The following is a 16,503-nucleotide window of genomic DNA, read 5'->3' as shown; positions in this document are numbered from 1 at the left end:
ATGTAATTTTGGTCTACTTGTCACATAAAATAATCTATGTATCCCATGGTAGTAGGGAGATCCTTTTTTTATAATACCCAACATTTATTAATATCCATTAATATAGTCATTCCACTACTCAAGCAATTACTGTTTTCCAGAAATCGTGTCTTTTTTCTTTACAAGTTCCTGTGATTAAAGAAAAAGTCACTAAATTTTCAAATTCTGTGTTTTTGAATTTTCTCTGTGTTCCCTAGTTCACTGAGGCTTAATAATTTTCCTCAGCTTCCTTTATGAAAAGAGCAACTGGAAGGACTTTTACTAGTTGCTGCCTCAATGTTCTGAGTTGCTTAACAATCTCAGTCTTTTTGAGTTTCTTTTTTAGCTCTCTTAAATGGCTCTGATCCTAAGCCCCTGGCTAGATCCCCTTGAGCAGTAAATCCGAACCCTCGGGCATCTTCAGTTGGTCTCACAGTGTTAGCTGCCAAGTTTGTTTTTCCTGTTTGTTAAATGGTTCACAGAGTTCATTGGTAATATTTTTGGTACAGTATGGCTTCTCATGCTTTTTTTGTGAAATACAACTTTTTTTTCCTACCATAATGATTTTTCCTCAATTGTATATACTTTAAATATGTAAATAGGATTGTATTTTATAAGTAACAGGAGTTTTTAGCTTAAAATTTTCCTGGAAGGAGGCAGTATTTTTATAATTTGCTTATTAATAAGTTTGTACTTGTGTAGACTAGCAGTGGAAATGTGATGCAAACGATATATATAATTTTAAAATTTTCAGTGGCATTATTCAGAAGGTAATTAACTTTAATAATGTACTTTACCACAATATACCAAAAGATTATATTTTCATATTTATTAAATATTATACAATCATTAATAAGAGAGTTTACATCTAACATGTATTTCATACTTAAAGTACATCTCAGGAGTGGTGTTGTAGTGCAGTGGGTTAAGCCACCATCTGAGATGCCAGCATCCCATATAAAGCACTGGTTCAAGTCCCAGATGCTCCATGTCCCATCCAGCATCCTGCTAATGCACCTGGGAAAGCAGCAGAAGACGGCCCAAGTATTTGGGCCCCTGTATCCATAATGGAGACCTGAAGAAGCTCCTGGTTCCTGGCTTCAGCCTGGCCCAGCTATTTCAAACATCTTTTCTAATTGTTGAAACAAGTATCAGTTCTAATATTTAAATGAATTAAAATTAAATAAAATGAAAGATTAATTTCCTCTGTCATAGCACCATAGTTCAAGACTCCTTAGGGGACAACACTGTGGCATAGCAGGTCACCTACAGTGCTGGCATCCTGTATGGGCACCAGTTCAAGTCCCGGCTGCTCCATTTCTGATCCCACTCTCTGCTATGGCCTGGGAGAGCAGTAGAAGATAGCCCAAGTGCTTGGGCCCCTGCACTCACGTGGTTCACTCCCCAAATGGCCACCATGGTCAGTGCTGGGCCAGGCCAAAGCCAGGAGCCAGGAGCTTCTTCTGGGTCTCCCACGTGGGTGCAGAGGCCCAAATACTTGGACCATCTTTTGCTGCTTTCCCGGGTACATTAGCAGGGAGCTGGACTAGAAGTGGGATAGCCGGGACTCAAACCTGTGGCCATATGGGTGTAACCTCTGTACCACAGGGCTGGCCCCTGTGTTTGAATTCTAAAAGTCAAAAATGTCAATTTTGTCTTCATTCTGGCTTCCTGTGCTGTCTTCTTCCCATGCCCTGGCCATTTCTGTGCTGACAGATGGGATTTTATCTCCATGTTTTCATTGCTCTGCTGCAGTCACTACTGGAGCCTGCCAGGGATCCCAGCAGTGCAGGCTGCCTCCTGGGGCCATGTGAGTGGTTGGAGAAGGGACTTCTGCCTTCTCCTGGTGGCACAGGAGGCATGCTCTGTCAGAGGCTCAGAAATAGTTTGCTTGTCAGTTTGCCTGTAGGCAGGGAGGATCGTGCCCTGCCTCTTGTTTTGTGTGGGACGTGGTGATTTTTGCTTGCACAGTCGGGTAGGCTCTCTGTGCAGGTGCACTTCTCCAGATGACTGCCACGGGACACAAAGCCTGTGTGTTAGGGAGAAGAGATGAGAAGGAGAGACTTACTATAAGGTCTTGGCTCACGCAGTTATGGAAGCTAAGAAGTCCCGTGATCTGCCGTCCACAAGCTAGAGACCTAGGAGAGCTGATGGTAGAGTAGGAGCCTGAGAGGCAGATGCCAGCCTGTGTCTGCAGGCCTCAGAGCTGAGGGCAGAGAAGAGCTGTGTCCCAGCTCATGCACTCAGGCAGAGAGCACACCCACCACCATTCTCGCTGCTGGCTCCCTGCAAGGGTGTCATGATGCCCACTCTACTGGGGAGGGCAGCCTGGGCTTTGCTCAGTGTGCAGATTCTAATACGAATCTCTTCTGGAGTGTCCCTCACAGACACACCCTGAGATACTGTTTAACCGGATTTTTGAGCATCTTGTGGCCCCATCACAGGCACATAAGATTAACCATCATGCCAAGATTGCCAGATGTTTCCAAGAGAAGCCCCAAAATCTAGACTTTTATATGAATTCTTCTAGATTTCAAAGATGAGTGGCTAGTTCATTTTTATTTTAAAACACCATGAGTGACAGATAGATACGTTGGCAAATGAGTCTGCTCCTTGGGTCACCAGCTTATAACCTGACCTAAGAAGCAGTGTTAACCAGCATTGCACATGGAACATGAATATGAGATATGGTTGCTTTCTATTATTGCCCTTATCCTTCCTTTAATTTTTTAAAAATTGTATTTATTTGAAAGACAGATCAATCTCCCATCTGTTGGCTCATTCTCCAAATGCCTGCAACAGCCGGAGCTGGACCAGGCCAAAGCCAGGGGCTGGGAGCCCAATCCAGGTCTCTCCTGTGAGTGGCAGGGGCCCGCATGTTTGAGCCATCACTGTTGCCTCCCAGGGTGTACATTAGAGGAAGCTGGAATTGAGGATGGAGCAGGACTCAAACCCAGGCACTCCGATCATGGGACGTAGATGTCCCAAGAGGCATCTCAGCGACTGCACCAAATGCCCGCCTGACCTCCCCACCTTTCCCATTCCCCTTTTGGAAGATGTTCAGTGTATCTGAGTTAGGTTGTAGTTAGGTGATAGGGATTAGAAATGGTTGGTCACCACTTATTACTTACATATGATAGGACTCAAATGTGCGCTGAGTACGCTGGTGGTTACATTTTTCTTCTGTATTAGGAAGAATAAGAGAATATTACTAGCATTTAATTGAAATTCATGATTTCCTATGGATGATACTATATATTACTAGATAATTTACTATGCTCTTACTTTTTTAAGATTTTATTTAGTTGAGAGGCAGCGTTACAGCGAGAGAGAGGGAGAGACAGAGAGAAAGGTCTTCCATTTACTAGTTCACTCCCCGGATGACTGCAAAGGCCAGAGCTGGGCCGACCCAAAGCCAGGGACCTGGAGCCTCTTCTGGGTTTTCTTCAGGAGTGCAGGGTCCCAAGCACTTGGGCCATCCTCCACTGCAGAGAGCTGGATTGGAAGAGGAGCGGCTGGAACGTGAACTGGCACCCAAATTGGATACTGGTGCCACGGTGCTGGCACCAGTGCTTTTACTTGCTTTTACTTTTTACAATGTAAATATTTTACTATGTAGCTACAACTGTTCTGTTCTTTCTTTCTTTCTTTCTTTCTTCCTTTCTTCCTTTCTTCCTTTCTTCCTTTCTTTCTTCCTTTCTTCCTTTCTTTTTCTTTCTTTCTTTTTCTTTCTTTTCTCTCTTTCTTTTTTTTTTTTTAAGATTTATTTATTTGAAAGTCAGAGAGACAGAGATCTTCCATCTGCTGAGTTGCTCCTCAAGTGGCTTCAGTGGTCAGGGCTGAGCCATGCTGAAGCCAGGAGCTTCATCTGGGTCTCCCACTTGGGTGGTCGGGGCCCAAACACTTGGGCTATCCTTGCTACTTTTCCCAGGCTGTTAGCAGGGAGGGAGCTGGATTGGAAGTGGAGCGGCTGGAACCCAAACTGGTGCCCACATGGGATGCTGGCATCACGAGCAGCAGCTTTACCTGCTACACTGGCCCCAGCAGCAGCTGTTGTAAAACTTTGCATGTATGAGAAGTGACTGATTTAGTGCTCACATCTAATCTAGGAGGTAAGTACTGTTAGACGCAGCTCTGTTTTATGGTGAGGAAATTGAGCACAGAGAAATTAAACAATTACAGACTGCAGGCGGGGGGCAGGTGTGGTGGTGTAGAGGGGATGCCAGCGCCTCCTATCAGCGCTGACTGGAGTCCCGGCTGCTGTGCTTCTGATCCAGCTCTCTGCTGATGGGGTGGGAGGCCCCTGTGTACTGGGGCAGCTTGACGCCGGAGACATACTGTTTCTGCTGTCCCAGTCCCCTTGAAACCATGAACCGTGCCACATACCTTGCTGATTACCTCCCTTGGGGCCTGAGCTGAGAGGCAAGCACTGCAGAGTGTGCAGAGTCTGGTACAGTTCTCGACTCCAGCAGTAACCCTGTGGTTCATGGTTTGGATTTTTTTTAAAATAAAGATTTATTTAATTATTTGAAAGGCAGAGAAATGGAGAGCGGGAGGGAGGGAGGGAGGAAAGGAGAGAGGGAAGAGGGAGAAGGAGATGGGGAGGGAGGGGGGCAAGAATAGGGAGAGAGAGCGAGAGCAAGAGAGAGAGACAGAGCGCGATAGATCTTCCACCCGATGGTTCATTCCCTAAATGGCTATAATGACCAGGGCTGATCCAGGCTGAAGCCAGGAGTCAGGCAGGAGCTTCTTCTGGGTCTCCCACATGAGTGCAGGGCCCCAAGGACTTGGGCCATCCTCAGCTGCTTTCCCAGGCGCATTAGCAGGGAGCTGAATCAGAAGTGGAATAGCAGATTCTGTCCTGGTTGCCCCTCTTCCAGGCCAGCTCTCTGCTGTAGCCTGGGAGTGCAGTGGAGGATGGCCCAAGTCCTTGGGCCCTGCACCCCATGGGAGACCAGGAAAAGCACCTGGCTCCTACCTTCGGATCAGCGCGGTGCGCCAGCCGCAGTGGCCATTGGAGGGTGAACCAACAGTAAAGGAAAACCTTTCTCTCTGTCTCTCTCTCTCACTGTCCACTCTGCCTGTCCAAAAAAAAAAAAAAAAAAAGAAGAAGTGGAATAGCTGGGATATGAACCAGTGCCCATATGGGATGCTGGCACTGCAGGCCCTGGCTTTAACCCGCTGTACCACAGTGCCAGCCCAATGCTTTAGCTTTTACAGGTGTGAAAATGATCACAGTTATCCTAACGAGAGGTCCTGTTTTCCTTCCACTTCTCTAAATATTTAACGTGAAAACTTCAGACGAGGTGCAGCATAGTACAGTGGACACACGCATCGTTTCCCCTAGATTCACCGATTGTTGTTGACTGTTTGCCAGGTTTGCTTCTCTCTCTCTCCTTCTCTTTCTCTGAACCATTTGTGAATCAGTTCAAATACTTCGTGTTCCTGATAACGTTACTCAGCACATGTAAGGGTGCTTTAGAAAGTTCATGGAAAAATAGAATTAAAAGATAAGTTCATTTAGGTGCAAAAATTTTTGCAATCCATGAATATGTATCTTCTGAGAACTGGGTTATCTTCTGTGTAACCACAATAATTTGTCATAGGTAAAATGTTGTTAGCTGATCTACAGTCCCTACAACGCTTTCTCCACTGTTCCCATTTTACCTTTTATAGCTGTTTTGTTTCTCTATCTAGGATCCAATGGAAGATTACATTTAGTTGTCATATTTATTTAGTCTGCTTTCGTCTACGACCAGTTTCCAGACTTTCTGTTTTCCTGTCGTTTATGACATTGACATTTTTAAAGACTCCAGACTCGCTGCTTTGCAGACAATCCTTAGGATTTATTGTTATCCCTGACTGATTGTTTCCACGTGTAGTTTCAGGTTTTTAAGTTTTCAGGACCGTCACTGGGTGAAGTGGTTCCTTTCTCAGGGTGTCACATTTGCAAGTGTGTGATGTCATGACTTTGCATTATTGGTGATGGCAGTTGGACCGTTTGGTTAAGATCATGTGCACCAGGTTGCCTCATAGTGGAGGTATCTCTTCTTTGTGACAAGCCTTTCCTAGAGTGACACACTGAGATGTGTGTAAGAATATCGTATTCTCTTACAGTCTGTCACCACATTGGCGTCCCTTGTTTCTGGTCTGAATTGGTCTTACACTTTGTGTAAAATGGTAATTTTTCATTTCTATAATTCCTTATACTTTTATTTGCTGAATTTTCTGTAAATTTTACTTTATGTGGTAGACAGAATAATGGTCCCCAAAAGATGTCCACTTCCTAATTCCTGGAAACTCAGTATGTTAACTTCTGGGGCAAATGGGAATTGACCTTGTAGATGGATTTAAGGTTGCTCATCAGTTGACTTCAAGATAATAGGGTTAGCCAAGTAGGCCCAGTGTAATCACAGTGTAATCTTTAGAATAGAAAGAGGGAAGCAGAAGAGGAGTCAGGGTGATGCTAATCCCCCAGTTGGTGGCTTGGAAGGTGGAGGAAGAGGACCAAAGTTGAGGAACAGGGTGGCCCCCAGAGGCTGGAAAGGATGCTTTGATGTTAGCTTTGTGGTACCCACGTCAGACTTCTGAGCTACAGAGTTTTGAGATAATGCGTTTGTGTTTAGACCACTTAACCTTTGTTGTGATCTGCTGTAGCAGCAGTAGAAACACAGTACAAATTACAGTACCTGGCAAGGGGAATGCTGTTTTTACAAATACCTAAAAGTGTACAAGTGGCTTTGTGATTGGGCGATAGAAAGAGGCTGAAGGAATTTTGAGAAGTGTAATAGAAAAATCCTAGATTGCCTGGAACACACTGTTATTAGAAATTTGGGTTGTTAATGACTTTGCTGGTAAAGTCTCACAAGGAAGTGAGCTGTATGTTGTTGAAAACTGGAAAAAAAAGGGCCAGTGCCGTGGCTCACTAGGCTAATCCTCCGCCTTGCAGCGCTGGCGTACTGTGTTCTAGTCCTGGATGGGGCATCGGATTCTGTCCCAGTTGCCCCTCTTCCAGGCCAGCTCTCTCCTGTGGCCCGGGAGTGCAGTGGAGGATGGCCCAAGTGCTTGGGCCCTGCACCCCGTGGGAGACCAGGAGAAGCACCTGGCTCCTGGCTTCGGATCAGTGTGGTGCGCCGGCCGCAGCGCGCTGGCCGCAGCGGCCATTGGAGGGTGAACCAATGGCAAAAGGAAGATGTTTCTCTCTCTCTCTCTCTCTCACTGTCCACTCTGCCTGTCAAAAAAAAAAAAAAAAAAAACCTGGAAAAAAGGAGACCCTTGTTGAACAGTGACAGAAAGCTTAGCAGACTTGAGCCATTCTGTCATTTGGAAAGCGGAGTTGGGAAATGTCTAAACTGGATACTTAACAGAGGCTCTTTCCGAGCGAAGGGCGGCAGGTGCAGCTTGGTTACTTCTCTCTGCTTAAAGCAAAATGGCAGAGGGAAGAGTCGATGCAGGAGGAACTGCTAAGCAAAGAGAAACCCAAACTTGGTGATTCAGGAATTCCTCAGATTACCCAGATTTCAAAAATGCCAAAGTTAAGAGATTCACTGTCAGGAAAGCAAACAACAAAACAAACCAACAAAAACAAAAAACAAGGGTGGGTGGATACTTTCAAATCCAGTAGATTGGAAGTTCAGCTTACTCAGGGTTACACAAAAGACTGTTTGAAGAGATTAAGCTTGTGATTTTCGGATCCCCTCAACCATTTCAGCAGAACCTGGAAATGGAATTATCGAGGGGAGACGTGTGCAAGAGTCTCTTGTCCAGTGGAGTGAGTCCATGTACAGATGACCTGTGAATTTCTTAGAAACACGCCAGCTTGCTCTGAAAGGGGTGGCCAGAGGGTGAACTGAAAGAATGCCGTTGGACCCCAGAGTCTACAGGCAAGAAACAAGCTGACAAAATTACTTGTCTGCAAAAGTGTGCTTTTATGAAAAATGGAGCGTGGACTCCGGAGGGCAGACATGTGAGTCACAGAGAGTTATTCCAGGGCCTCGTAAACCTGATCGAGTTTGCCTGGCTGGGGCTGAAATTACTCAGGATCCTTTTTTCCTTTAGTTTTCTCCTCTCTTGAGCCAGGATGTCTATAGCTGGTGTTCTGTGTATCGCTGTTGTGTAACTTGTTCCTATTTCAGTGGTCCACACAGGGAGAGGAATTTTCTCCTTGCCTGGGTCAAAGCCAGAGTCCTACCTGTACCTGATTCAGGGGTTGAGATTTGGGCATTTTGATCTGATACATTTAGATGAGATTAGACCTTGAGTTGATGCTGCAGTGGGTGGGTAGAGGCTTTTTTTTGGGCTGTTGGAATGGATGTTGGGGGCCTGGGTGGGCCATAGCAGGCAGAAAAATGCCTCCATTTCCCAGTATGTCCACATCCATGAACCTAAGAGTATAATACCTTGCATGGCAAAGGTCAACCAACCTTGAGATCATTAAGTTATCCTGGGTTGTCCAAGTAGAGCTGTTGAGATCACAAGAGTTCTTTGAAATGGAAGAAGGAGGTGGAGGGGGTCAGAGTTACGCAGTGTGAGGATGATTAGATACGCCGTTGCTGGCTTTGAAGGAAGAGGAAGGGGACCATACGCCACAGGCCAGGGAACAGGGGTGGCCACCAGCAGCTGGAAGTGGGCAGGAAACAAGTCTTGCCCAGAGCCATTGGCTGGAAGACAGCCCTGCCATGCCCTGATCTTGGCCTGGTGGATCTGTGTTAGACTTGTGACCCACAGACCTGTGAGACAGTATGTTTGGGTTTAAGCTGCCAGGTCTGTTAATTTGTTACAGCCACAAAAGAAAACCAGTGTACCTGGGCTCATGGATTCTTTGATCAGTATGTTAGAATCTGTCTCTGTTAGTAGCCCCTTCAAGACTTTTTTGTGGCATGTGCTCAGTCCGCCTTTGGGCATTCTCCTCTTTGGGCCTGACAGGGTGCTGCAGGCCTCTCTTGGGCTTTCCTCCTGGACTTGGTACTGCCTCTTCTGTGGTTTCCTGCACTGAGGTCAGCACGTGTGACTCTGCCCTGTTTTCTTGTAAAAATATCGTGAAGATAACATAGTGGTGATGGATTATTGGGGAAACCTTGAAACTGGGCTGTCAAAGTTTGCCACAGGAGTAAGGAGTGAGAAGTACCGAGTGTCTGGTGTTTTCATGCCAGTCTTCCGATGTCCTTTTGCGTGGAGTTGCTGCTGGGGCTGGGCAAGCAGCATCGGGGGTTTATGACTGCTCTCATATAAACTCATGGAATGGAATGGTTGTGGGCTCGGCCGCTGCTTGTGATGCCTCCATCCCATATGAGTGCCTGTTCCAGTTCTGGTTATTCCACTTCCTGTCCAGCTCTCTGCCAATTCATCTGAGAAGGCAATAGAAGATGTCCCAAGTACTTGGGCCCTTGCACCCATGTGAGAGACCCGAATGGAATTCCTGGTTCTTGGCCAGGCACAGTCCACTGTGGCCATCTGGGGAGTCAACCATCAGATGGGAAATCTCTTTCCTCCTTTTCCTGTCTTTCAAATAAATAAACAAACTTCAAAAAGAAAAGAAATGGTTGTCTTTGACTGTAGGGGCTGAGCATGGTTCTTGATTCTTCCCATAAGCATCTATGCTGTGCTCATTCAGAAACTGATCAGTAGGTAGTCCTTTAAAAAAACTGGTTCTGCAGAATTCTTAGCTAACTTTTTCAAACACTTTGTGGTGGTGCACAGAGACTGAATTTAATGGTGCAGGTTAAATGTTGTCTTTGGGGATGTGCTGAAATCTTGCATGGTTACAGATCTTCCTCTCAGGGTTCAGCGACACAGATGCTTCCCTAGACCTGGCAGGAAATGCCAGTGAGCGACGTGGCTGGGCGCTGTGCTGAAGTGAATCTGTGGGCCTGTGCTGAAGGTGGCAGCCGCAGCGCTCTGGTTGGTGCCACTGCAGAGCACAGAGCCCAGGGTGCTCAGGTGTTTCAGGAGAAGCCCAGGAATCTGGATTTTTTAAATAGTGAGTCTTCTGATTTCAAAAGGTTAGCAGCTAGTTCAGTTTTAATTTTAAAGCACCATGAGGAACGTACACGCCCAGTGTAAAGGCTGAATTCAGTTATTCAGTTCCCACCAGTTCCCAGACTGGTCTAGTATACCCTGATAACCAGAGGCTCGGGACACGAAGGGTTGTCCAGAGCAGGCCTGATTGGTACAGTGGACCGACCCCCTGGGCACTTTGGAGAAGCCCATGGCCTTCTCAGAACAGTGTTCTTAAATGGATAAAAAATTATAAATGGTCATAAAGGAAATTAGGTGTATTAAAATGAAGATATCAAAATATTTGGGAAATTTTGTGATATGCTTTTTTTTTAAAAAAAAATACAATAAATAAAATGATCTAGTGGAAAGTCTGTTAACTACCATAATTTTTAAATATTATGAGAATAACTGGCCGGCCCCGTGGCTCACTAGGCTAATCCTCTGCCTGCGGTGCTGTCACCCTGAGTTCTAGTCCCGGTTGGGGCACCGAATTCTGTCACGGTTGCTCCTCTTCCAGTCTAGCTCTCTTCTGTGGCCCGGGAGTGCAGTGGAGGATGGCCCAGGTCCTTGGCCTGCACCCTGCACCTGGCTCCTGGCTTCGGATCGGCGCAGTGCGCCGGCCGTAGCAGCCACTTAAGGGGTGAACCAACGGCAAAAGGAAGACTTTTCTCTCTGTCTCTCTTTCTCACTGTCTAACTCTGCCTGTCAAAAAAAAAAAAAAAAAAAAAAAAAAAAAGATAAGTGATAAGGTATCTTGTAACAGCTGTGAAATAATGTTAAAATGCCTGGTTTCATCTGGAGATTCCTCAGAAACCTGAACATAACCCTACCATACAACCCAGCCAGACCACTCCTTGGAATTTACCCAAAGGAAATTAAATTGGCAAACAAAAAAGCTGTCTACACCTTAATGTTTATTGCAGCTCAATTCACAATAGCTAAGACCTGGAATCAACTCAAATGCCCATCAACAGTAGACTGGATAAAGAAATTATGGGACATGTACTCTATAGAATACTATACAGCAGTCAAAAACAATGAAATCCGGTCATTTGCAACAAAATGGAGGAATCTGGAAAACATCATGCTGAGTAAATTAAGCCAATCCCAAAGAGACAAATATCATATGTTCTCCCTGATTGGTGACAACTAACCAAGCACAAAAAAGGAAACCTGTTGACATGAAATGGACACTATGAGAAACAGTGACTTGATCAGCCCTTGTCCTGACTGTTGATGTACAATTTAATACTTTATCCCTTTTAGTATTTTTTGTTGTTGTTCTGGTTAATACTATTGGTTGAGCTCTGTGGTTAACACATAGTTATTCTTGGGTGTTTGGATTTAGCTGGAGTGATCCCTGTTGGATATAAGAGTGGGAATAAGAGAGAGAAGGAGATGTACAATTTGGGACATGCTCAATCGGACTTGCCCCAAATGGTGGAGTTAGAAATGTGCCAGGGGATTCCAATACAATCCCATCAAGGTAGCATGTATTAATGCCATCTCACTAGTCCAAGTGATCAATTTCAGTTCACAATTGATCACACTGATAGGTCTAAGAGTCAAAAGGATCACACAAACAAGACTAGTGTCTGCCAATACTAACTGATAGAATAAAAAAGGGAAGGCCAGCGCCATGGCTCAACAGGCTAATCCTTCGCCTTGCGGCGCCGGCACACCGGGTTCTAGTCCCGGTTGGGGCGCCAGATTCTGTCCTGGTTGCCCCTCTTCCAGGCCAGCTCTCTGCTATGGCCCGGGAAGGCAGTGGAGGATGGCCCAAGTGCATGGGCCCTGCACCCGCATGGGAGACCAGGAAAAGCACCTGGCTCCTGGCTTCAGATCAGCGTGATGTGCTGGCCGCAGCGGCCATTGGAGGGTGAACCAATGGCAAAAAGGAAGACGTTTCTCTCTGTCTTTCTCTCTCTCTCACTAGCCACTCTGCCTGTCAAAAAAAAAAAAAAAAAAAAAAAAAAAGAATAAGGGAGAGAACGATCCAACATGGGAAGCGGGATACACAGCAGACTCATAGAATGGCAGATGTCTTAAACATCTCTGGCCTCAGAATCAGCCCTTAAGGCATTCAGATCTGGCTGAAGAGCCCATGAGAGTATTTTAGGCATGGAAAGCCAAGACATTCTGGCAACAACAACAACAAAAAGGACCTAAATGAAAGATCTCTGCGAGTGAGATCCCAGTGGAAAGAATGGGCCATCAAAGAAGGAGGTACCTTTCTCTGAAGGGAGGAGGGAACTTCCACTTTGACTATGACCTTGTCTGAATAAGATCAAAGTCGATGAACTCAAAAGGCTTCCATAGCCTTGGCAACTCATGACTAGAGCCGAGGGAGATTACTGACGCCATAAACAAGAGTGTCAAATTGTTAAGTCAACAACAGGGTCACTGTGTACTTACTCCTCATGTGGGATCTCTGTCCTTAGTGTGTTGTCCAATGTGAAGTAGTGCTATAACTAGTACTGAAATAGTATTTTACACAGTTCTGTGTGGGTGCAAACCGATGACATCTTTACTTAATATATACTAAATTGATCCTCTGTATATAAGGATAATTGGAAATGAATCTTGATGTGAATGGAATGGGAGAGGGAGCAGGAGATGGGAGGGGTGTGAGTGGGAGGGAAGTTATGGGGGGGAGCCATTGTAATCCATAAACTGTACTTTGGAAATTTATATTTACTAAATAAAAGTAAAAAAAAAAAAAAACCAATAAAATGCCTGGTTTCTGTTGGTGGCATAGTTACAGTTACTATTAAGACTACTTGCTTTGTTGCCCACATTCCTAATTAAATTTCAACTAGAAACTAGTGAAAGCAAAGATGTAACCCCCTCTTGCCACCATCCACATGAACTCCAAAGAGTCTCAGGCTGAGAGCCCTTGATCCAACAGAATCCTCTCCTTATAGTAGTTTTAATGGTAGCTGTATCATATGATGGGGTATAATTAAGCAACCGTACTCTCACAGTTTAGTCTCGGTTTCACAGTTAACTTTTTGGTTACTGAAACTTGATCCTCTGCTTTTCTGTAGAACGTTATCATTTATCTTACAAGATTGTACGGACGGACAGTCGCCTGGTACGCAGCATCCTAACAGCCCATGGGTTTCATGAAGTAAGTTGATTTTTACTGCTTCACTTGATCAGCTCAAAAGCTAAAAATCTTAGCGCCCAACTGACTTCACCAATTCACAGGGCCAATTCTAGACACACCTGGGACCAACGCTTAGTGGTAATGGAGAGCTTGGACTGAATTTCTGAATGGCCTTATGCGTATCCCCTTGCAAGGCATGCAACACATTTTCACAGGGTTTTTTCTTATTGTATTCTTAGGCTTGAGCTAGAAGCAGAGTTGCCCATAAGGCATTGTTTGGTTAAGGTTTTCTGATGGCAACAGAAAAGGACTCGCCTCACTTTAGCTGAAAGTGGTTTGTAGAGAAGGTGTGCAGGGGGTGCTTAACAGAATCCAGGGGAAAGCTGCGAAGTTGGGTGTCTGGAAAGAGAGAGACTAGGACAGCCCCAGGGATCTGGGAGCAGGAATCTTTAGGATCATCTCAAGCCACTGGACTCCATTTGTTGTCCTAATGCCTTTCTGTGCTCGGGAATCACATTCTGGAATTAGAAGATTGGCCTACTGTGGATCATGGTTCTACCTTTGTAGGAGGAGCTGAGTGGGAGATTGGCAGGTCCTTTAAAATGAAGGAATAGGTTGTTGGGATGACTGGGAAGGACTGGCAAAAGTGCAACAACTTCCACTTTAGATATTTTGAAACAGTTGTTAAAGTCTGATTGTAAACTCCTTATCCTTGATTGAGATACGTAGGAGATATTTTGTTTTCTTGTTTTAAAGGTTTATTTATTTTGAAAGTCAGAGTTAATAGAGGAGAAGACAGAGAGAGAGAGAGAGAGAGAGAGAGAGACCTTCTTCTGTCAGAACTGGACCAGGCCAAAGCCAGGAGATTCATCTGTGTCACCCACTTGGTGGCAGGGGCCCAAACACTTGGGCCATCTTCTGCTGCTTTTCCCAGGTCATTAGCAGAGAGCTGGATCAGAAGTGGAGCAGCTGGGACAGAAACCGGTACCTGTATTGGGATGCCATCATTGCAAGTGGCAGCTTTACCTGCTACACCTCAATGCCAGCCTCTGTAGGAGATGTTTTGATGAAGTTCTGAGACAAGTATATTTCTTATTTTTTTTATTTTTTAAATTTAATTTTATTATTTATTTATTTATTTATTTTGACAGGCAGAGTGGACAGTGAGAGAGAGACAGAGAGAAAGGTCTTCCTTTTGCCGTTTGTTCACCCTCCAATGGCCGCTGCGGTAGGTGCGCTGTGGCCGGCGCACCGCGCTGAACCGATGGCAGGAGCCAGGTGCTTATCCTGGTCTCCCATGGGGTGCAGGGCCCAAGGACTTGGGCCATCCTCCACTGCACTCCCGGGCCATAGCAGAGAGCTGGCCTGGAAGAGGGGCAACCGGGATAGAATCCGGTGCCCTGACCGGGACTAGAACCCGGTGTGCCGGCGCCGCAAGGCGGAGGATTAGCCTGTTGAGCCACGGTGCCGGCCTATTTCTTATTTTTTTAAAGATTTGTTTACTATTTATTTGAAAGGCAGAGTTATGCAGAGGCAGAGAGAGGGAGGGGTTGCGCATCTGCTAGTTCACTCCCCAAATGGCCACAACAGCTGGAGCTGAGCTGATCCAAAGCTGATCCAGGAGCTTCTTCGGGTCTCCCACGAGGGTGCAGGGGTGCAAGGACTTGGGCCATCTTCTAATGCATTCCCAGGCCATAGCAGAGGGCTGGATCAGGAGTGGAGCAGCTGGGACTAGAACCAGCGCCCATGTGGGATGTCGGCACTTCAGACCAGGGCTTTACCTGCTACGCCACAATGCTGGCCCCATGTATATAATTTCTGAATGAGTGGATAAATGAGTGCTAATAAATGGTTGAGTGAATTCTGAAGTTGGTCTGCTACTGTAAGGTTCCAGTTCTGATCAACACGTTGTACCTGGTATGTGCAAGGACAAAAGGTCAGTCTGAGAGAAGAGTTTTGGGTTGGGCTCTCATGTCGCGCTTTGGTATGCAGAGACAACCTGGGCTTTTCTAGAAGGCCTCTCCCCTCTTTTAAACTCTCTCTGTTTTGTGATACCCACTACCTGCATCACCCCCATGAGCTCTTTGTGGATAAAAATCCATTTTGAACTTTTCTCCTATTGCTCTTCCTGGATAGGGGCTACCTCTGATGTTTCTTTTTCTCTTCTTTCTTTTTAAAAACAATTTATTTACTTATTTGAAAGGCAGATTTACAGAGAGAATGGAGGAGAGAGATCTTCCATCTGCTGGTTCACTCCCCAAATGGCTGCAATGGCTAGAGCTGGGCAGATCTGAAGCCAGGAGCAGAGATTTTCTTCCATATCTCCCTTGTGGGTGCAAGGGCCCAAGCACTTCCATCTTCTGCTGCTTTTCCAGGTGCATTAGTGGGGAGCTGGTTCAGAAGTGGAGCATCCAGGGCTGGAACTGGTGCCCACGTGGGATGTTGGTGCCACAGGTAGCATCTTTACCCACAATGCCACAGCAGTGGCTCCAGTCTCTGATGTTGCTTTGCCTTCTTGTCATTCTCTCTGCCTTCAGGTTCACCCAAGCAGCACTGACTATAACCTAATGTGGACAGGATCCCACCTGAAGCCCTTCTTACTTCGCACCCTCTCTGAAGCACAAAAGGTCAATCACTTTCCCAGGTAATGCTGTTGTGGCTGCTTTGTTCTATTTAAAGGTACCTAACTTTGAAGTATGTTGCCATTAGAGATAATTAATGTCCTTAAAAAACAACAACAAAGAAGTTGTCTTGATAATAGGGCAGCAGTGTGCAAACCAAACTGAGGTGTTCACATACCTGAGCGTGTATGAACACTTGCCAAAGGGGACAGAGGTTTTTTTTTTTTTTTAAGATTTATTTGAAATACAGTTACAGAGAGAGAGGTAGTGACAGAGAGAGAGGTCTTCCATCTGATGGGTCACTCCCCAGATGGCTGCAACGGCTGGAGCTGAGCCCATCCGAAGTCAGGAGCCAGGAGCTCCTCTGGGTCTCCTACACGGGTACAGGGGCCCAAGGACTTAGGCCATCTTCTACTGCTTTCCCAGGCCATAGCAGAGAGCTGGATCGAAGAAGAGCAGCCGGGACTAGAACTGGCTCCCATATGGGATGCCGATGCTTCAGGCCAGGGCATTAACCCACTGTGCCACAGCGCCGGCCCCCAGAGATGATTTTATTATTATTGTTGACATTGTTATTAGTACTGTTATTTTAATCTGAGCAGCAAGGTGACAGGGAGCGAGCTCTCTTCTGCTGGTTCACTCCCCAAATGCTCTCAGAGACTGGGTCTGGGCCAGCCTGAATCCAGGAGCTGGAAACTTAATCCTGGTCTCCCACTCGAGTGGCAGGAAACAAATCACTTGAGCCATAGTTTGAAA

The 16,503-nt window shown here is 45.8% G+C and overlaps 1 protein-coding gene across 8 annotated transcripts in view; it reads left to right on the top strand.

Moving 5' to 3' along the window:
- Positions 1-16,503, top strand: part of TTLL5 (tubulin tyrosine ligase like 5) — a 279,228-nt gene that overhangs the window by 17,290 nt on the left and 245,435 nt on the right. For 7 of the 8 annotated variants that reach the window (XM_062181756.1, XM_062181755.1, XM_062181758.1 and 4 more), the window contains exons 4-5: positions 13,065-13,147; positions 15,664-15,770. In XM_062181756.1, the coding sequence (XP_062037740.1) occupies positions 13,065-13,147; positions 15,664-15,770 (190 nt within the window). The remainder of the gene's footprint in view (positions 1-13,064; positions 13,148-15,663; positions 15,771-16,503) is intronic. The other variant, XM_062181761.1, reaches the window with a different exon arrangement.

The sequence above is a fragment of the Lepus europaeus genome, chromosome 22 (genome assembly GCF_033115175.1).
Source record: "Lepus europaeus isolate LE1 chromosome 22, mLepTim1.pri, whole genome shotgun sequence".
In the NCBI taxonomy this organism is placed as follows: domain Eukaryota; kingdom Metazoa; phylum Chordata; class Mammalia; order Lagomorpha; family Leporidae; genus Lepus; species Lepus europaeus.
The sequence above is the reverse complement of the archived record's forward strand: the minus strand, read 5'-3'. Positions and strand labels throughout refer to the sequence as shown.